Here is a 22,805-nt window from a genome sequence, read left to right as displayed (position 1 = left end):
ATTCACTGATCTACAAATAACGGAATGCACACACAAAGCAATACAACTCGGGAGGAGAGCTAACTTATACAGTAAACTGCTGGCTGCTCGAACATTCTCGACCACAATAGAGCATTTTGATTGTTATAAAGTGCTTGAAACGCAGCCCAGCTGTTTTACCACTGCGTTACCATGACGCTAGTTTATAAATTCAATCAACATTTTTTTAGAAAGAAATGTTCTTCAAATTTAGATTTCGTTTCCAAGATAAGTCCTAGACTTTTTCAAAACGGGATAAATAGTGCTTTTAAATAATGTCGACGGGACGACCGGGACACGTCTCTTAATAAATCGTTTTCACATGGTAAGAGTTCATGAAATAACAATAATGTGAATATTTTCAGTTTTCTTCTAATGAGGTGTATGCATGTGAGGGTTCTAGAGATATCGTTTTTTTTCTGTAGTTAAAATCATTTTTGACTTTTTCTGTCATTTGAGTATGTTTGTTGTGTGTGTGTTTATGTTTTACGTGTATTTTTTTTTACTTTTCTTAGTGTGTATGTATTTTTGTCTTTATTTTTTGTTTTTTGCGTCTTTCTCTTTTATTTTTTCTTGTGTTTTTCTTTTTTTTTGGTATCTCAATGTTCTTAGTTTTTTATAGATTTCATTTCTTGGTATCTTAAATATTTAGTTTTTTATATATTTAACATAGAGTTTTAGCTATAAAAATAAATTTATAAAATGTAATGTAGAGATGGTTAAGTGGAAGAAAAGGCTTGTGCCTTAACTTCGCCATCCAAAACAAGGAATAAATAAATAAATAAAATAAAATAAATAGTTACAGCAACAAAATAATCTGACAACATTGTGCTTTATAGTTCATCTTGTTCTTCAACTGGGTGGAGTACGCCCCTGCTTCTTACGGCGAGTACATCTACCCTCTGTGGGCTGACGGGGTTGGCTGGGTCATCGGGGTGCTCCCGGTCAGCGTCATCATCATCATCGCCATCTACAAGGTGCTCACGTCAGAGGAGGAAACGTTCTCGGAGGTAAGTTCCTATTGGTAACTGTGGACGAAGAAGTGTTTCTATACCCTGTCCCGTCTATTTCTGAAGCAAGGTCGCGCATAGCTGCAAAAAAGGGGAAAGTCGAATGGGTAGGGTGAAGCAGTACACGCTGCTGGAAGGCTGGTAACTGCAGTCGATTTCCCCCCTTCACTCAATACCGTTCCCTCTCGCCTGTTCATTGGTGGAGCAGTCTCGCGTCACTACTTGCTCAGAGACTTGTTTTCGTCCGCTTGCTCTAGAGATAATTGGGACAGGCTATAGTGTTTCAGACCACTTAGAAATACATAAATTCACATTATTTTTAAAGGTAACCTTATGTTAACCTTCGAATTTGTACTTTATCCTTAGTTTTTCTCTACTCATATTTTTTTCCATTTGTAATCTATTTAACAATATTTTATTTGTCCTTTCACCTTTGTATTATTTTATGACCACTATTACTATAATGAGTATATTTGTAATTGTAGGTATACTTAATATGCGTTCATAGGCGCCGACTCCATGGGGCTTGGGGCGGCTCGAGCCCCCCAATATTAACGATGTGGGGGCAGAGCCCCCCAAATAATTTTGCTTAAGAGGATCTAATGTATTATTATCTTTCTCTTGTAAAGTTTACTCTGAATTGAGCCACATGAACTTAACTTTAAAAACACATTTAAAATTTTCTAGACCATCAACTTCGGGGGTCTGAGACCGCTAAACCATCAACTTTGGGGAGGCTATGACCAGAGACAGCAAAACACATGACTTATTACTATACACTAAGTATGTAATTATGAGTATTGTTAAAACGTTTTACTAAAAAGAGTTTCAAAAGACGATGTGCATGAACTAGGGACGTTCGAGCTACAAATGGCTCTAACATGACATTCAGAACGAGATCATTGATATATTAGGGAGATCTGTTTTGCACTCCGTGGTAGCAGATATTAAAAGTCGGGAATATTTTGCTATTATGGTTAACGAAACTTGTGACATATCCATCCGTGGACAATTAATATTCTGCATTCGAACTGTGAATAAAAAAAAAATTGAGGAATTCATGGGCTTTTATTAGGGGTGTGCGGGACGAGATCGGGATGGGAAAAATTTTCAGACTAAGTCGGGAAATTTTCGGGACGGGAAATGTTCGAAATTTCCAGAAGCTCTGAAAATCTCGAATTCTACACGTCATTTTCACTTTAAGTGATTTCTGGATTAAAAACTAACAATTTACGATAAGTTCCAGAAATTGACAATGCAGAAAACGTCGAGAAATAACGACATTTTATAATGAGCATTCGGTATTTCCCGACTGCTCGGGATCCCGAAAAGTCGGGAAATCATTTCCCGAAGTCGGGATCGGGACGGGAAATTTTTTTCCCGATCCCGGTCCCGACTTTTCGGGATCCCGCACACCCCTAGCTTTTATGAGATTCCAAACACTGAGGCCAAAACTTAAAAAAGGGAGTGAGTGAGTCATACATTAATTTATTTCAATGATCAGAGCGCCCCCAATAATTTTGACAAGTCTGCGCCCCTGTATGCGTTACTTCTCTTTGGTTTTAAATATTCTTTCTATCTGTATTCATGTATATTTACGTATATTATGTACACTTATCCAATATATATAAAGCCCCAATCCCACCACTGACTGACTGACTCACTCACTCACTCACTGACATAAATGTTCTTCATGAAGGAAGCCCCAGAGGCGAAAAGTGCCCGATTACGACCCCACCCCCTGAAATCGTCCTAATAGGCCGAGAAAATTTAAAAATCGCTCAATTGGCCCTTCCTTAAGGGTGAAAATGCCTTTTGTCACGTCCTTAGCAACCCTTGCCACGGGCATATTTTGCAGCACACATTGTTTCCTTCAATTCCTAATTGTCGAGATTCATTATATTTCTCACAGGTCAACAGCACACAGATGAATGAACTCTTGGTTTTGAAAAGGTGCCTCAAACAAGGGTGACATCTTCATAAGAAGAAAATTCAGTCCAGATACAATATATATTGATAAACTCATGAAAAAATAAATATGCTGACCAAGGCAGTAATTTATTTTATTAAAAACATAAACTAAACGTAACGTATCAACCTTCTAGCAAGGTCTTCTTCAGACTCTGTATTAAGTACAAAAGTATCAAGATACAAAAAACAGGGCATTATATATACACACAAAACATTACTCCCTCCAGACTATTAGAAAGTTGTTCTGGAACTTTCTAGCAGGTGGCTTTCACTTGTCAACTGTACTTTCACCTAAAAGGCTAAACACTTCCATATAGAATGTGGTTGGGCTTTATATCTCAGGCACTTTTTCCTTCATTTTCTTCCTTCTCCTCTCCTCTTTCTCTCTTGTCCTTTCCACTCTTTCTAACACCTTCTTCCATTTTTTGTTTAACTTCAGTCCTCCATTCCAGTTCATTGTGTCTTCTTCACCTTTCTTCTCTATTTCCTTGGCTTTCTTCCATTTTCTCACTAGCATTCTCTTCTCCCTTCCTATCTGCTTAGCCTCATCCCACTCTATGTCATGTCCTGTTTCTCTCGTGTGTTTAAATATCACATTTCTCTCTCTCTCTTAAGTCGTGCATCATCCCTATGTTGTTTCAACCTGTCTTTCAGCCTCTTTTTCGTTTCTCCTATCTACACACTCTGACATTCTTTACATTTTACTTCGTAGATAATCCCTTCCTCTTCCTCTTCTCTGTTTTCCCTTTTCTTGTTTGCATTCTTCGCTATTCCTAAGATGCTTCTCCCTCCCTTCCTGTAAGTTTTAATGCCCGCTTTCCTAAGCACTTTGCATATCTTTTCTGTGGTCTTCCCCATACTCCTTATTCCAAACCTTCTCTCTTTTTCTTTCTCTTCCTCTTTTTCTTTCTCTTCCAATTCTCCCCTTCCTCTTTTCTTCCTTCTTCTGTTTATGTCCAGTCTATCCTGCTTCTCATAGCCATTCTTTTCCAGCTGTTTCCATAGGCTACTTATTTTGCCTTCTTTTTCACATTCCTTCGTGCATATTTTCTTTATTCTGTCCTCCATATTCTGTATAAAATTTCTTTTTGTCACCTCACTTACATCACTTCTTTTTTGGCAGAATACCCCTGCTGCACACTTCTTCTGATGCCAAGCGGTTTCACTTTCTTCTCCTCTCTTCCTTTTCATCAATATATCAAGGTAGCTTAACTTGCCTTCTTCTTCTATTTCAAGTTCCAATAATATCCCTCTTTCTTCATCTTGTATTTCTTTGGCAAAAATGTCGAAGAAGGTGTTAGAAAGAGTGGAAAGGACAAGAGAGAAAGAGGAGAGGAGAAGGAAGAAAATGATGGAAAAAGAGCCTGAGATATAAAGCCCAACCACATTCTATATGGAAGTAAATATGTTTAGCCTTTTAGGTGAAAGTACAGTTGACAAGTGAAAGCCACCTGCTAGAAAGTTCCAGAACAACTTTCTAATAGTCTGGAGGGAGTAATGTTTTGTGTATATATAATGCCCTGTTTTTGTATCTTGTTACTTTTGTACTTGATGCAGAGTCTGAAGAAGACCTTGCTAGAAGGTTGAAACGTTACGTTTAGTTTATGTTTTTAATAAAATAAATTACTGCCTTGGTCAGCATATTTAATTTTTCATAATCATGGAAACAAGGCTCAATGGTGTTATGATAAACTCAATGCGAGAATATCTACATCGAGCTTGTTTTAACTAAATGTTTACAAGCATAATAACAAACAATTATTTACACCTTACCGTGCTTGTTGTTGTCCATGGAAACGGACGTTGCTAGGGAACTTAAATAAAGTTTATTTTCACCCCGAAAACTACTCTAATTGAATCATGCTAGACGTTTCGAATTTCAAAATATGAGCGTCAGAATTTATTACAGAGGAGAGGTAGGAGTTTGAGTTTGAGGAGAATGACTGAAAACAATTATTTTTCAATTACGTTTAAAAATGTGAAAATGACATTACGTAAATATTGCTTTTCCAATTAAATACCGCTCTTGAATTCGTTTATAGAAAGATCCAACTAATTATCTTGAAAAGGTTATTGCCTATTCACTTTATTATTAAGAAAATAGACAATTTTGAAAATTTTGTATATTTGCACACAAAGTTACTTTCAAAACTTTCCAAATAAGCGAACCACGTTGGCGAGCCACCGAAATAACGGAAAACAATTATTTTAAAATTAAGTTGAAAAAGGTGAAAATGACAAAAGACGTAAATACTGCTTTTCCAATTTAGTGTCGCTATTCAATTCATTTATATGAAATATATTTTTGATACGGACAATATTTACCCAGTTTAATATTATGAAAATAGACAATAATGTGTTGAATATTTGTACAATATTAGAGCACGTACACACATAAAGTTATTTTCTAAACTTTTTAATTTAGCGAACTTATACACTTGTTCCCCTTCATTCAATACAACATACAGACATTTTCAAAGTCATTAAGATCAGTGATGAACCCAATCTATAATATGATTACACCCACAACGTGGCCGAAGGTCAGGCATGCGAGCCTACAAGACGTGGCCGAAGACCACGTCGAAAGTACGCGAGTCCAATAACTATAAAGCCCCAATAAGCACTGACATAAATGTTCTCCAGGAAGGAAGCCTCGGAGGTGAAAAAGGCCGTTTACAACCTGCCATGAAATAGTCCCAAAAGGCCGAGAAAATTAAAAAATCGCTCGGTTTGCCCTTCCTTAACCGTGAAAATGCCCTTTTTTTAATTCCTAGCAACCGTTGCCACGGGTATTTTTTGCAGCACGCATTGTTTCCTTTAATTATTCATTGTCAAACTACATTATTTCTCACAGATGAATGAACTCCTGGTTTTGAAAAGGTGCCTCAAACAAGAGTGACATCTGCATAATAAGTAGTTCCAGTCCAGATACAATTACGTATATATTGTTATACTCAATGCGAAAATATCAACATCGTGCTTCTTTTAATTAAATGTTTAGAGGTATAATAAACATTTCTTTAGAACTTTGTTATGTTTGTTATTGTCCATGGAAACCGACGTTGCTAGGGAATAAGAAAACTTATTTTCAACCCGAAAATTATGGTAATTGAGTTACACTAGACTTTCGTATTTAAAAATATGAGCGTCAGAATTTTTTAGAGGCAAGGTAGGAATTTGATTGGAATGACGGAAAATAATTATTTTTCAATCACGTTTAAAAATGTGAAAATAACAAAAGACGTAAATATTGCTTTTCCAATTTAGTGTCGCCATTGAATTCGTTTACACAAAACATCTAACTAACTACGAGTATTTTGAAATGGATATTAATTACCCAATTTATTATTTAGAAAATATACAATAACATTTGGAATATTTGTACAATATTAGACCCCGTACACACATAACGTTACGGTCTAAACTTTTCAAATGCGCTAACATACTTACTCCTTTCCATTCCTCCAATAATACACTCCTATTTTCGAAGACGTGAAGAGTATTGAGGAAACCAAAACGTTGCCGAAGGTCACGTATGTGAGCGCACAAGACGCACGTCGAAATGCGCGAGTCCAATATATATATATATATATATATAGTATATATATAGCCCAAATCCCACCACTCACTCACTCACTGACATAAACGTTCTCCATTAGGGTGTATCGAAAAAAACTTTTTTTCGAAATTTTAAGGTGGCTAGTGGGGAAAAGTGGCCATTTGTGACCAAAAACACGTCTGATTTTTTTCAGATTTTTTGAAGGTCGTTTAGGTGGCGCGCATCGACCTTGAAGTTTTGATAGTGATTTGGTTATGCAACACACACAACAATTTCACAGAAATGTCATTATTTGGCTCTTTCATGTGTTTTTTTTTCTGCATTATGTTTGTTTATTGTTTTGTTTATGGCAAATATGTTACATTCGTGCCTTAGGGGTGGTTTCCTATGCTGTTTACGTATGCTTTTGGTCAAAAATTGTCAATTTGAGGCTAAAAACTCCATTTTTTCTATTGATGGTTTCCAATTAGAAGTAGATCAAATTCCACATACTACATAATGAAGGTGTACGCACCGGTGTGGTTTGGGATCAAGAAGGAACCATCGATAACTGACGGAGCCCGACACCTCTGGAATTTGATCCACTTGTCCCGATTTCTCCCACACCACTTGAGAGATCTGATTAATAGGGTCATTCAACAAAACGCTCTCTTGGCCCATCCTGAAAATCTCCTGCTGGCTTTAATAACCGACAAAATCCCAGAAATAAAAAGTTTTGGTTGGCAAAGAATTAAGAAAGCAAGAGGATTGAAAAAAGGCAAAAGAATTCGCACTTTTGTTTTACCAACCATCAATTTTAATGCAGACCAATACTATGACATTGTTGATTGGGCTTCATGCTCCCTCCACGAGCCTACGTTGGCCAATAATATTACAAATGAAGAAGTAGATGACTACAATAAAAACAAAAATATAGCGGAAATTAAAGATTCCCCTGCCACACACAAGGAGTGGAGCGACTTGTGAAAATTATCACAGAGGCTGCTTCTTCCGTTTTTGGCGCCAGCGCATATGATGGCTACATCAAAGCGAAATTGGAATCTAGAGAACATATGCAGACATTTCGAACAAAAAGTGACTATAAAGTTCAAAGGAGAAAACTAGAAGAAAATCTTGGCCTGCCCCTTAGTAAAATTATGTTTGCTAACATAATTTGGGTGGGTGGAGCTCGCAGTCCAGCCACCTCTTCGTGGTGAGCTCTGGGTTATTTTCAAAGCATAATAAGCTATGAAAATAAGCGAAGCGCTGGACAGTAATTGAGGAACTGTTAGCAATTAGAAAGCCAAAATATTTTATTTAGTCTTTTATATCGGAAAACCTTCGAATAAAACACAGTCGAAACCAATTGGAAACCATCAATAGAAAAAATGGAGTTTTTAGCCTCAAATTGACAATTTTTGACCAAAAGCATACGTAAACAGCATAGGAAACCACCCCTAAGGCACGAATGTAACATATTTGCCATAAACAAAACAATAAACGAACATAATGCAGAAAAAAAACACATGAAATAGCCAAATAATGACATTTCTGTGAAATTGTTGTGCGTGTTGCATAACCAAATCACTATCAAAACTTCAAGGTCGATGCGCGCCACCTAAACGACCTCCAAAAAATCTGAAAAAAATCAGACGTGTTTTTGGTCACAAATGGCCACTTTTCCCCACTAGCCACCTTAACATTTCGAAAAAAAGTTTTTTTCGATACACCCTATTCTCCATGAAGCAAGCCCCGGAGCCAAAAAATGCACGATTACGACTCCCCATGAAATTGTCCCGAAAGACCGAGAAAATTAAGAAATCGTTCACTTTGTCCTTTTTAAAGAGTGAAAGTGCCCCTTTTCACGTCCTTAGCAACCGTTTCCAAGGGCATTTTTTGCAGCACACATTGTTTCCTTCAATTCTTAATTGTCTACACAGATCACACACACAGATGAATGAACTCCTGGTTTTGGAAAGGTGCCTCAAACAAGGGTGACAATAAGAAGAAGATTCAGCCCAGATACAATTACGTATATACTTGTATACTCAATGCGAAAATACGTATCTACATCGTGCTTGTTTTAACTAAATATTTAGATGCATAATACAAACAATTCCTTAGAGAGTTTGCCGTGTTTGTTGTTGTCCATGGAAAGGACGTTGCTAGGGAACTTAAAGAAAGTTCACCCCGAAAACTACTGAAAGTGAATTATGCTAGACTTTTCGAATTTCAAAATATGAGCGTCAGGATTTATTACAGAGGAGAGGTAGGAATTTGAGGGGAATGACGGAAAACAATCATTTTTCAATTACGTTTAAAAATGTGAACAGAAGTAAATGTTGCTCTTCCAATTTACTGTTGCTATTGAATTCGTATGTATAAAACATCTAATTAACTATTTCGAAACGGATATTACTTACTAAATTTATTATTAAGAAAATAGACAATAATATTTGTAATATTTGTACAATATTAGAGCCCGTACACAAGTAACGTTACGTTCCAAACTTTTCAAATAAGCGAACCATGTCGGCGAGCGTACGAGAGTCATATATATATATATATATATATATATATATATATATATATATATATATATATATATATATAGCCCAAATCCCACCAATCAGTCACTCACTGACATAAATGTTCTCCATGAAGGAAGCCTCGGATGCAAAAAATGACCGATTACGACCTCCCCTGAAATTGTCCCAAAAGACCGAGAAAATTTAAAAAATAGCTCACTTTGACCTTTTTTAAGGGTGAAAATGCCGATTTTCATGTCCTTAGCAACCCGTTGCCACGGGCATTTTTTGCAGCACACATTGTTTCCTTTAATTCTTAATTGTCTAGAATCGAAGAGCTATATGAAAGCGGCTGACCTTGAACAAGCCTCGATGCGCAGTAGCAAAAGGAGGAAGTACAGACTGCCGTGGAAAACGCGCGATGTCGTTTGGTTTCGTTGTGACTGTTCGTGTTTCTTCAGTGTGATCACAAAAATTTGTCAATATACATTCCCAAGATGGCTACAGAAACACCTAAGCGTCGTGTTCTACACAAACATGCGCGAGATATGGTGTACAAAGTGTATCAGTTTTTCCAAAGTGAATCTCGCAGTGCAGACAGTGCCTCGTGTTCGTCAAGGAGCAGTGCTGCCAAATGTCAGGAGCGTACAGCGGGATAGGTCTCTGCGTACAGCTGAGACGATTGCGAAGGAAGCCAGGTCGTCGATCGGTGATACAGGGTCGGTTTCTTTTCGCTCGCCTGGCAAACGTCGTAATCGGCGAAAGAATGTTACGCACTTGGACGATTTTGATAAAGGGGTATTGCGTAATATTATATGTGATATGTACTCAAATGGCGAATGTCCTACTGCAGTGAAACTTAGGGCTAAATTGAAGGAAGCTATCGGCTTTGCAGGCAGTACGTGGTCAGTGCTAAATATTTTGAAAAACCTGGGGTTCAGATATAGGAAAGGCAACGACGGGAGGAAATTTTTAATGGAGAGGGGCGATGTTCTAGCTGCGAGAGTGATCTTCCTCAGAACCATGCTGGTACCACAGATAAGATACTGCAAATATATACTATTTAGATGAAACCTTGGTCAACCAGAATCACACGAAGACGAGCTGCTGGAGAATGAGTGATGGTTCTGGTGGGTTAAAGGTGCCATTAGGAAAAGGTGCTCGTCTTATAGTGTGTCGTGCTGGTTCAGCTGCTACAGCTTTGTGCCCCAAAATAAATTAGTTTTCCGCTCCAAAACAAACAGTACTGACTATCATTCAGAAATGACGTCTGCCGTGTTTCGAAAGTGGTTTCGCGAGCAGTTGTTGCCGTTTCTCGCTCCTGAATCCGTGATTGTAATGGACAACGCGAGCATGCATTCCTTGCAAGTGGATAAAACTCCTTGTTCGAACACAAGGAAGGCGGATATTATGGCATGGCTCTGTAACAAGAACATTCCCCACACAAGCACGCAAACTTGAGCAGAATTGTTGCAATTGTTGAAACATCATACACCAACTTACAAAAGTTACGAAATCGATATAATAGCAAGAGAATATGGTCGCAGAAATGTTCGTCTCCCACCTTATCATTGTCAGTACAACCCGATTGAAATGATTTGGGCCCAGGTGAAGGCATACGTAACTGACAAGAACAAGACTTTAAAAATTGCCGACGTAGAGAAACTGACTCACGAAGCAATAGACAGAATTGGTGTTTCCGAGTGGCCAGATTGTGTTGCTCACGCAGAGAAAATACAAGATGACGTCCAGCGTGAAATAGTCACAGACGATGTATGTCATCGAGCAGGTCATTATAAATTTGCAAGACACGGATTCCGAAGAACTTGAATTAAGTGACGAGGTTGACAGCAGTACGGAATGAGCGTTATGTAAGTAAATTGCATTTTAATTTTTATTTTCAGTTTATGTTATGCATGCCAGACAGTTGTTTTGTTACTGCGAGTGCCACAAGACCGGCACATGGTATCTGCGGCAAACGAAGTTGCCTTTGCCGCGCCGCGAAAGAATGAATCAAGTTCTTCTCTCTTTTTCTCAGTAACCAAATAACATATCGCTGTAAATATTATACGAACTTAAAATTTGGAGTTTTCTTTGTAACTTTCTCACTGGAAGTTATTTTAAATCTAATTTAATAAAAATCGGCTCGCAAGAGAACTTTTTCTCTATACAATAATGGCCAATAAAATATTTCATTTCTTTCACTTACTTTCAAGATTCTACACGTTTAATTTACAGCACAATACGATTGTCTAAAGCTTTCTGGTAATACTCGTGCAGGATTGGTATCGATTGTTGCAATAATAGCCGTGGAGCGGCAATTTACAATTGTTCGAATGTAAACCGTTGTTTTTTATTTTGTAAGAGCTGGCGAGAACCCCGAACGATGAAATGTATCTCCCTCTCTCTCTCTGCGCGGGCTTGTCAAGGTCAGTCGCTTTCATATTGCTCGTCGACTCTAGCTACATTATTCCTCACAGATCAACAGCACACAGATGAATCAACTCCTGGTTAGAAAAGGTGCCTCAAATAAGACTGACATCTAAATCAGAAGTAGATTCATACCAGATACAATTACGTATATATTGGTAAACTCAATGCGAAAATATTAACATCCTGGTTGTTTTAATTACATGTTTAGAGGTATAATAACAAACAATTATATAGAGAGTTTGCGGTGCTTGTTGTTCACCATGGAAACGGACGTTGCTAGGGAAGTTAAAGAAAGTTTATTTTAACTCCGAAAACTACTGTAAGTGAATTATAGTAGACTTTTCGTATTTCAAAATACGAGCGTCAGAATTTTTTACAGAGGGAAGGTAGGAATTTGAGGGGAATGACGGAAAACAATTATTTTGCAATTACGTTTAAAAATGTGAAAATGACAAATGACGTAAATATTGCATTTTCAATTTAGTGTCGCTATTGAATTCGTTTATGCAAAACATCCAACTAATTACCTTCAAATGGTTATTACTTACTCAGTTTATTATTAACAAAATAGACAATAATATTTTGAATATTTGTACCTTATTAGAGCCCATACACACATAAAGTTACTTTCTAAACTTTTCAAATTAGAGAACTTATACACTTGTTCCGCTTCATCCAATACAACATGCAGCCATTGTATGATTACGCCCACAACGTGGCCGAAGGTCACGCATGCAAGCGTACGTACAATACGCGAGTCCAATATATATATAGCCCCGATCCCACCACTCACGCACTCACTGACATAAATGTTCTCCCTTAACGAAGCCCTGGAACCAAAAAATGTCCGATTACAACCCACCATGAAACTGTCCCAAAAGACCGAGAAAATAACAAAATCGCTCACTTTGCCCTTTTTAAGAGTGAAAGTGCTCTTGTTCGTGTTCTTAGCAACCCGTTGCCACTGGCATTTTTTGCAGCATACATTGTTTCCTTCAGTTCTTAATTATATTTCTCACAGAACACACACAGATGAATGACCTCCTGGTTTTGAAGAGGTGCATGAAACAAGATTGACATCTACATAAGGAGTTTCAGTCCAGATACAATTACGTATATATTGGTAAACTAAATGCGAAAATATTTACATCGTGCTTGTTTTAATTACATGGTTAGAGGTATAATAACAAACAATTATTTAGAGAGTTTGCGGTGCTTGTTGTTCGCCATGGAAACGGACGTTGCTAAGGAACTTAAAGCAAGTTTATAGAAATTATACTAGACTTTTCGTATTTCAAAATATGAGCGTCAAAATTTATTACAGAAGCAAAGAAGGAATTTGAGGAAAATAACGGACAACAATTATTTTTCAATTACGTTTACAAATGTGAAAATGGAAAAAGACGTAAATATTGCATTTCCAATTAAGTGTCCCTATTGAATTCGTTTATGCAAAACACCCAACTAATTATCTTGAAACGCTTATTATTAACAAAATAGACAATAATAATTTGAATATTTCTACCCTATTAGAGCCCATATATACATGAAATTACTTTCTAAACTTTTCAAATTAGCGAAATTTTACACTTGTTTCCCTTCATCCAATACAACATGCAGACCTTTTACCACATTTACAGTGACGTGCGGTGACGTCCACACTTGGGGAAGCAATCAGTGGCGTACCCAAGGAAGGTTGATGAAAGTCATACCCCTCCCCCCTTTAGGGCCCAGTATTCCTAAAAAAATAGAACGTCAAAAAGAGGAAAAGGTTGAAAAATGAATGAGTACAAAAAAGAAGTACACATATCTCCCACCTCCTTTCGAAAATAAAAACCGATTTGATTTCAGTACTAAGCCAGAGATCCTGGGTTCGAATCTCGGCTTGGCCATGGGTGCCCTTTGTGTGTCCCCTTTCATCAATTTTATCGCATCATCTTCGCGATTAGCCAAAAGTGGCGGAAAAGTGAAGTAAAGTAAAATAACAAATCAAGATATCAATCAATTATTTGATTTGATTCTTGTTATTTGGCGTCGCTTTCTTTCCACATTTGGTTAATCGCGAAGATGATACGATAAAATTAATGAAATGACAAACACAAAGAACACCCATGCCCAGGTCGGGGTTCGAACCCTGAACTCTTGGTGTCATAGCGCGTTGTGATAACCACTCCCCCACGGTTGGTTGTTTTGTTGGTCGATTTGGTGTTTGAAGTCCACTTTATGCACAGAAACAAAACAGGTAACAAAACACTCTTTTTTGTAGTTTCTTCAATGATGTTCATTTGGCTTTTTGAGTTCTGGGATACATTTTTCATTGCAAATTATTTCATTATTCACTGCAGAATTCAGCACATAGGAACAAGAATGCGCGCTCATCACGGGTTCGAATCCCGGTCTGGATTGTTCTTTGTGATGTATCTTCATAAATTTCATCATATCATCACTCATCCTCATTTTCGCGATAACCAAATGTGGCAGAAAAGCGAAGTAAAATGTACCAAGCCAACAACAACTATATGAACGCGCGTTCTCTTGCCGAAATAAATATATCCAGATTTATGACTGTTTAGCTTACCCAGGAGGCCAAGATATTAGTATATTTATATAAAATACTACTAAAACGAAAGCGATAGAGAGCCTGAGCAAATATTTGTTATATATTCCATATTTGGAGAAAAGGAAAAAAGAAAGCATAACATTATTGTCTGCGCATAATACGTTCCCATTTCATAAATAATATAACTACATGCTATATTATGCATACATATTGTACAACGTGTAAAACGTTGTGTTGTAAATACAGAGAACATAAGTACTGCAAGAAATTTTCCCCTATATGTTTTTAGAGGATTTACAAAGAAATCGAAGGGAAACCAATCCCCTATCTGTTCTATAGGAGATAGACTTGGGGACCTGAAAGCACGAGCTTTCAACCATTGGAGCGGGGCGAGGGACAAGGCAGGTAGAGGCAGAAATCTTCCCTTTTCCTTCTGACGGCCGTTTCTACCTGGATCTGGTAAGGCGGAGGAAGAGCGAGCTAGCCCAGCTTTGCCCGCGGATCGGACCGAAAACGAGACAGCGCGTGAAAAAAAAAGTGTTGCATGTCAACTGTGGCCTTAACAAGACAATAAATATTGCGATTTGAAAATAATTAGAGATGTGAGATTGATTGATCTATCTCTGCTAGACTAACTACTCCTCAATGAACGTCACTGCCCATCTATAACATGATTACGCCCACAACGTGGCGGAAGGTCACGAATGCGAGCCCACAAGACGTGGCCAAAGGCCACGTCGAAAGTACGCGAATATTTTCTTATGTAGCTCATGAAAAGGTAGTTCGACCACAAGGAAAAGAAACTTCGATAAAAAAGCGTTCGCGCATATTTCCTGTAGTTCTCAGGGCTTCGGTGCAGTGTTGCCAGGTCAGGCTTGAAAAAAAATTAGATTGTTTCTTGGTAAACCAGAAGATCTGCTAAAAAATTATCTAATAGTAGCGGATGAATAACGTTCTCGAGGAGAGAGGCATGGTCGTGCGCACTGGGGTGCAAGGGGGGTACTTTTCCCCTAATCTTGGACGGCCGCAAATCTTTTCAAGAAAGGTGTAAGCAAGGTATTTTTCCAGGGGGTAAACTAAACATATTACCCCGTAATAGTGACCCCTCAAAAAACACCACTTGAGTTTGAAATGATCACGTTCCTGCATCCCAATTATAATAATAAATGTAAATTACTGTGACTGAAATCAACTATGTCTGAAATAATATATACTTTTAGGTTAACATTCATTTTCCGGAAAGGGAGGCGGCCGTCGTACTTACTCGTAGAGGCACAAAAGCGATGTAAAATAATCAGAATAGAAATAGAATTTAGATTGGGATAAAATACAACTAACTAAGAATAGTAATGTAATAATAGTAATAATAATATGAATTATGATTATTATGTCATAGCACAATTGAGTAGCGTTTGGCATAATTTCACAGTTCAAACAGCACATTTCATAGCTGAGTGGAGTTCCACATACTCCATTCTACGTCTCCCCTTGTGCACATCAAAATGCACAAGTAAGATGAGCAGGAAACGCGTTTTTGAGCAGGCCCTTGGTGGTTTCATGGCAACATTTTATTAAGGAAATCTCCCGAGAAATCAATAGGCCTGGCAACACTGACTCGGACCGCGCTGAAGGCTCCTCCCCCCTTCCTCCCCCATACCCGCGAGCGCGGTGCGGTTCTGCGCAAGTCTTTTTCCTTGTAGTTCCATTATCGAGCAGCCTACAGCTGAACCTTGCCCGCTAAAAAAGGAATTATCATTACATTATTATTATTATAAAATGTTACCGGAAATTTAGATTTATAAAATATATTAGCGTAGTATTTGTTATTTTTTTTCAGTAAATTTCCACTGTGTTGTATTAATTTTGGCTTTGTGAATTTAAGTCGTGTGTTCTACTGTGTATGCAAGTTAAGATTTACTTGTTTTAAACATGTTTTAAATGTTGTAAGCGGTGTTTTAAACAGGAACCGAAAAAAACATGTTTTAAACAAACAAAACGTTTATAACATAATCCAAGAAGACTTATTTTCTAAGAATAATGATTAAAAAGAATCTCTCAATCATCCAAGGATGGACTGTGTTCTTATTATAAACGCTTGGCTAACTTCCTAAAATACATATTTTTTAAATCTCGCTATAGTTGTTCGAGAACTCTTCTAGTAATCCACAGTTGCCAGGTCCCAATTAGATCACGTGGTAGCTACTCTGTTTTTGTTTTAATATATTTTATCGTGAATGCAACTAAATATTGACGTTAAAAACTATGTGCAGTATGTTAAGTGAGGAACAAAACTGTTTCATCCACATATAATTCAATTTTTAAAATGTTTTAAACACTTGTAATAAAACATAGCCATGTGTGTTAAACACAGAATCACGATATGTTTCTTTGTTAATTGATGTACATTTTCAGTCACCGAACAGATTTTTATGCACAATAAACAGAATGACACGCATTGAATGAAAAGGCGTAGTTACAAAACACGCAAATAACCACAAACTATGAAACCTCAAGTATCAAAATGTGTTTTAAACAAGTCTGAAAAAAAATGTTTTAAACACTTTGTTTTAAACATTTAAGAAAAAACAAAGCCGTGTGTTTTAAACGTTTAAACAAGTTGTTTAAAACACTTTTGTTTAAAACATGATACACTAAATTTACAGGGTTGCCACTAGCGTCTCTTGTTAAGAGAGATGACTTGAAAACAACAAGTTCGGAGTCTTACCTGAGAAAAAAGATGAAGGAAGGAATAATGCTACTTGAGATGTTATAAGAGGTATTTACAATATTGAAAAACTAACCAGGACAAAGATTTTCCAAAAATTGCGGACTGTAAGTAAACACGGTACATTCTAAAATGTCTCCAGCCTGTTTCCATCGGGAGATGCGGCGATGACCAAACAAATTATTTAAAATATTGCATTTTAAATATTTTAGGGAAGAAGTAAAAAAATATGCCAGAATATTCGCATATTTGTGAGAAATAAGCCAAGCGACAGCATGAAACAGCTCGAAATACGCAAGAGATTCGCTAAAGTTTAGCGCAAGAGATTCACTAAAGTTTCCTATTGAAGGCAATGGTCTTAGACGGCTCAGCTCATCGCAGAATGGTGCGAATCACTCTGGTCTCTGCCGGTGCCGAGCTTCCGAAGAGAGAACAGCCGAACGCTTCCGAAGAGGCAGACCCTACGACAAGGTCCAACAACCTCTAATTTCCCCCACTGTGGAAGGTCTGGGTCATAACAGGCCTTTTTAAACCCCATCCCTATGTTTACAGACACAGCATGGTTTTTCTAGAGTGATCAAATTTCTTCCGAGTGTCCAGTGGCGTGCCCTGGTGAGGGTTATGATCCCTGCTTAGGCTCAATATTCTTTAAAAAAGGGGGGAAAAGAACGTCAATGGCAAGAAAAGATGGCAAAATTAGGAATGATTACTAAGAAAGTACAAAAATTCTGGGCACGGCACTGCGAACGACTGCTATTTCCACTTGTTAAGAGAAAAAAACACATATTGAACGATATAGCCTAATCATATTTAATAATTCTCATCGTATGGGATAAAATTATGTGTCTTTTGTAGTCGTAAAGTCTGTGATATGAGCTTTTATATTGAAAGATCGGCTCTGACGTTTGGCAAATCATGCGATGACTACGTAAAAATGGCACGCTTCGCCACTGCTTGATCCAGTGCCATGCAATATCAACAAATGTTGCTGAAATAGACGAAAAGCCCACAGAGGAACGTTCTTGAGCCGCCTTTTCACCAATTACGTTTAATGATACCCTTCTCGCTGCCCCTATTTGGAAAGCAGTGTATATTTTCAAATAAAATACAGTAACACCTCGTTAAACCGGACCCCGATAAGCCGGACTTCGTTTAATCAGGAAAGGCAAAAGGAAAAAAAGCAGAATACAAGGTTTTAAATGTGGCAAGAAGTCAACAGAGTTTCCGAAAGAAAAGGCAGTCAACCACTGACGAAATTCTGCTTCCCGCAGACTTTGTACTGTACTATATAGTGTACTTAGGTCTATGCCCTTTAAATACACCAAAATAAACGTGGTTTGTTGCTGTAATCGGAGTTTTAATGCACTTTCTACTGTTCTTTTAAGTTATTTCAGTTAATCCGGACTTTCGATAAACCGGTCAACTTATCCCCCATTAGTCCGGATTAACGAGGTTCTACTGTATGTAATATGTAATTTTCAAACAAATTGATTGATTGATTTGATGTTTTAAGTCTACTGTATGCACAGTAAGGCGAATTGGACCGCTATGTGCCTCCACCGGGTCTCGAACCCGGGACCCCTTGATCACATGGCGACGACGATACCACTCCGCCAACGGGGAGGCCCTCAAACAAGTAAATGATTACATTATAGTCTGCTAATTGCGAGGAGGTCAACTCATTATGCTTGTATTATATCAACATCTGCCGCAAGTGTATTTTGCGTTTGTTGATATTGCATGACACTCGAAACACTCTGCAGACATTTTAGAATGAACAGTCTTCAATTTCGGTCCGCTTTTGTTAAAAGATCTTTGTCCTGGTTACTTTGTCATTACTGTAAATACAACATCGCAATTAGTATTATTGTTTTGGGATTTGGTCGGGTAAGACTCCGAAGATGTTGTTTTCAAGTCGTCTTTCTTAACAAGGGACGCGAGGCAACCCTGCCCTCGCGTCCCTGGAAATTAAGTCACAGCATTTCTGTGTTGGGTTGCATACATACAGGTTAGGACGACGTTTACAAACAATGAAGTCAGTGGCGGCTTGTAATCACACATTCGCGATTATCTCGAAAACGGTTAGTTTGCAGACCCATGTTTACTAAGCCTTTTTGCTTCTATTATCGTGTGCTTTCACCTGTGTCAGTTTGCGGTATTACTTATGAGACACCCTGTATAATTGTAAATTAAAATATTTCTTACAGTCTTTGTAGGTGAATTTTGGCAAATTTTTAAATGAGATTTTGCAAAATATTACCTGCTGTGTTTATTTACAGTTTAATGAATGATAGTATTTACGGTTTAACATGATTAGTATTTTGTATATTATTCTGCACAAAATATTTCCTAATTTTGCCTATAAAAATTATTTAATTCTAAATAAAGAGAAATTTAAGTGTGTTTATATAGCCTCACCCCATCAGTACATATATTTTGTTCCTACGCTTTTTATTTTAAAATGTTTGTTGAATATCTAAGAGCCTAATAAACACCATTGAATGATTACGAGATGTACCTTGATGAAGAGTTATTCTGATATCTACAAATTACTTATGAACATTATTCTATAAATTATTTCTTTAGGGTGATTTCAATCAATGATTTGAGAAAAAAACAACACCCGATTTAAATCTCGCTTTCCAAAATACATGCATTCTTATAATAGTATTACCATAATGAAATACTTAGGATAATAAAAAGTAATGCCTTCTCAGCTACCAGAACTTTATAATGAGCAGATCAAAACAAAACTTATACTGTTTGTAGCCTGAAATGTCCTGTACACACTGTTCAGCAATGTCGAACCTAAGTTTTTAACCAAGTTTGATAAAATTCTTCAGGTTACTTTAGTATCCATAACTTTGCAGCTGATTTATCCTCTTTCAAGTTGTTTGATATGAAACCTCGTTGGTTGTCCTTCATAAGCCCAAACAAGTAGAAATGACAAGGGGCTAAGTCAGGGGTGTAAGACGGATGAGGTACCACTCCATTTGGACAATCGTTGGTTGGGACTAAGATTTTTCCATACATTTTTCCATTTTTTAAGGCGCACATTGTGAAACACAATCTATATTTCCAGAGAATACAAACCCTCCTGCAGCCTACTCCCGAGTGGGGGCCTGTCATGAAACGAAGCGCTCTACCAACTTACGACAGCATCAGGAACACGATCGTCCTCATGAACGGCCTCCCCGTGATCCAGGAAACTCACGCCGATTCGGAGTCCCTGGAAGACAACACCCTCTGAGAGTGGGCCGACACCGCCAGCGAACCCACAAGATACGGGAAAAGTAGGTATTAATTGAGAGAGGGTTTAGGCCAAAGGTAATTGAACAAGTAAATAATTTTTGTCTGGTGTAATATTTATGTACTAATACAAAGCGTTCAAAACGTCTCCGCGCTCGTACTTTTCAAACACGCTAATAAGACATTCATCTGGATGAGTTGGCAAGCCTGGCAATAGTGATTGGTATGACGTTGAAGAATAAGTTTATATTATGTTTAAAGCAGTGCCGCTGTTACAATCCTCGGTGTGAGACTTACAATCAGAGTTTGTCAACAATGAGCGCAGCGAATAGCTTTGTTAGAAGCATGTTTTGAGTTTAAGTCATGTGAAATATGTGTGGAGAAATGGAGAAGTCTATTTCCCAATGATCTTGCGCCAGGTAAAAGCACAGAGTATGATTGTTTAAAATTCGTTTCAATATTCTTTTTGTGTATTTAAATTCGAGGAAAGTGGATTGCCGTCTCGTCAGTGTGTTTTTGACCTCAGAGATTACATTATTACTAACATTTCGTTTACAGATTTTTTTGTGTATTTCAAGATGCTCGTTAACCAATGTATGTATTCATTACGTTGACATATAAACATTATAAACATAAAATTCTCAAAGTTTGAGTGCGGAGACTTTTGGAACGCTCTGTACAATACACTTTAAGATACGTACAGGTTTTGCTTCAAGAAACTCAGGGGATTCTTAGGGTTCCTCAGAGATGTAATACGCACTTGCATATCTCGAAATGACAAAGAGTGTTGCGAAATTAAATGCTTTATAACTCAATAAGACGGTCACAAGCTCACGACCAGGGAGTTTTGATTGCCAGATCGTTAATTACAGTAAAAACACCTGGTGCCCTTAGGCTGTGTAGTCAAATATCAGTATTAAATCATTGTAATTTATCATCAGAGGAAATTCAATGGTTCAGGTATGGCTTCAAATCTGTGCGACGTGTGCAGCAATATGCTTAGAGTTTACAATTTTATTGACATTAGTCTGTAATACAAACTTGTATTCCAGAGTGCCCTTTCAGAAAAACGATTGGCTATATTTTGATGTAGAACTTGAGGTCTACCGTCCAGATATGCTCAATATGCTATCAGGAAGAAATAATGAAAGGAATTTATGTAATCCAGTTTTGCTGAAATAGCAAGTAAACTGTTCGAATAGTGTAACATACTGTACTCTTAACTGAACGATTCACATTTCCAGTAACAAACATTTCGTGTAATTATGATAAAAGTGGCGTGAACATGCGTATATGTATTGGCAACGTATGAAAAAAATTACAGAGGAATATACATTATATTTTCTGAAAGTGTAGGTACTGAATTGTATTTTATGCGAAGTTGTTGATGGTTATGTAAAGTGATATGTTACTGAACAAATGACGATTTTTTCAAACAGCCAAACTCTTCGTAGATAAATGTTATTTTTTTAGTACTGTAATGTATTGTAGATGTCTGTATGTCAGTCTAGATTCTGTACTTTAGTAAAAATGGGAAAAAATGTGATGTAAGAACTTCAATTACAAGAAATAGATTTAGTTTTTTAGTATTTCAAGTTATTGAACATTATAAAATATGTATAACTTAGACAAGAACAAGAGTAGAAAGTGCCGTACGATGAAGAGAATGAATGTATATAGAGCTCAAAATAGGAAGATAACTTAAATTGGGCAAAATTTGTTTGATTTGTCTAAAGAAATAGTCGAAATGTTAAGAAAAGTACTTATGTTAATACTTACTAAATGTTTTTTGTCGACGCAAAATATATTGAAATAATATAGTACTACGAAGTTAGTTATACTTTTAAACTACGTAGTATTCATAAGCTCTCATATTAGATATGCCACATACAGTTAACGAGAAATGAATAACAATAGAATTGCATATCCATATAGTGAGAAACAACAATGAGCCTTAATAGTATGAGTTACTACACGCCAAAGAAACAGTAAAGTACGATTTGATAATGGTTTTCGGTAATTTTCAATGGCTTTTGAAATAATTTTTTCAATGTAGTGAATCTTTCAGATAGCAAATTATTATTTGCATCCAATCTTCCGTTTAAAAATATTGCACAACTGTACATACGAACCCCTTCAGCCCCTCAGCCACCCCTTCCTCCCAGACACCAGACACCAACGTTCAGACATCAAACTCCAATACGACTGGCGTATCTTCAATAGACAGTGTTCCCGTTTCTCAGACTATCAAGCTAGAGATGCACAGAAAACTGGTATTAGAAATTACTACCCTCGTCGCTAAAGATAAAAACATATCAGAAGAAAGTAAATCCATCCTCTTAGAACTGTTGAGCAAATTAGAACAAGTACATGAAGAAACAGTGACGGAGAACAAATCACTCAACGCCGTAAATAAAATCCTTCAAGAAAGAAATCACCATGTCCAATCTGCAACCCCTAGAGAAGACGTATTATACTCCCTGGTTGTATCAACAAAAAAAACCGACAAACAACAACAAATACAGAAAGCCACATCTACCGTAAAGCACGCTGTCTTTATGTCCGACAAAAATAGGAAAATGAGTGCTAAGAAGATACAGGAAATTTTGACCACCACAGTAAATCCAGCGAGGGAAAATATCAAAACCAAAAACATAAGAACCTCAAATCCAATGGTGATAGTGGAAACAGCTTCCAGAGAAGTAGCCGAGAAATTAATTAATAATCAAGATCTTCCTAAACATAACATCCAAGTAGAAAACCCTCGAAAAAA

General features: G+C 37.2%; 1 protein-coding gene across 1 annotated transcript in view; it reads left to right on the top strand.

Annotated features, from left to right (window-relative positions):
- The window catches only part of GlyT (Glycine transporter), a 135,996-nt gene that overhangs the window by 102,266 nt on the left and 10,925 nt on the right, over positions 1–22,805 (top strand). Inside the window, exons 11-12 of the mRNA XM_083124458.1 lie at positions 858–1,028; positions 19,866–20,076. Coding sequence (XP_082980584.1) covers positions 858–1,028; positions 19,866–20,033 — 339 coding nt within the window. The 3' untranslated portion in view covers positions 20,034–20,076. The remainder of the gene's footprint in view (positions 1–857; positions 1,029–19,865; positions 20,077–22,805) is intronic.

This window comes from Lepisma saccharinum, chromosome 6, assembly GCF_977018435.1.
Source record: "Lepisma saccharinum chromosome 6, izLepSacc3.1, whole genome shotgun sequence".
Lineage (NCBI taxonomy): Eukaryota > Metazoa > Arthropoda > Insecta > Zygentoma > Lepismatidae > Lepisma > Lepisma saccharinum.
Note: the sequence above shows the minus strand (reverse complement) of the source record. Positions and strands in the feature narration are given on the sequence as shown.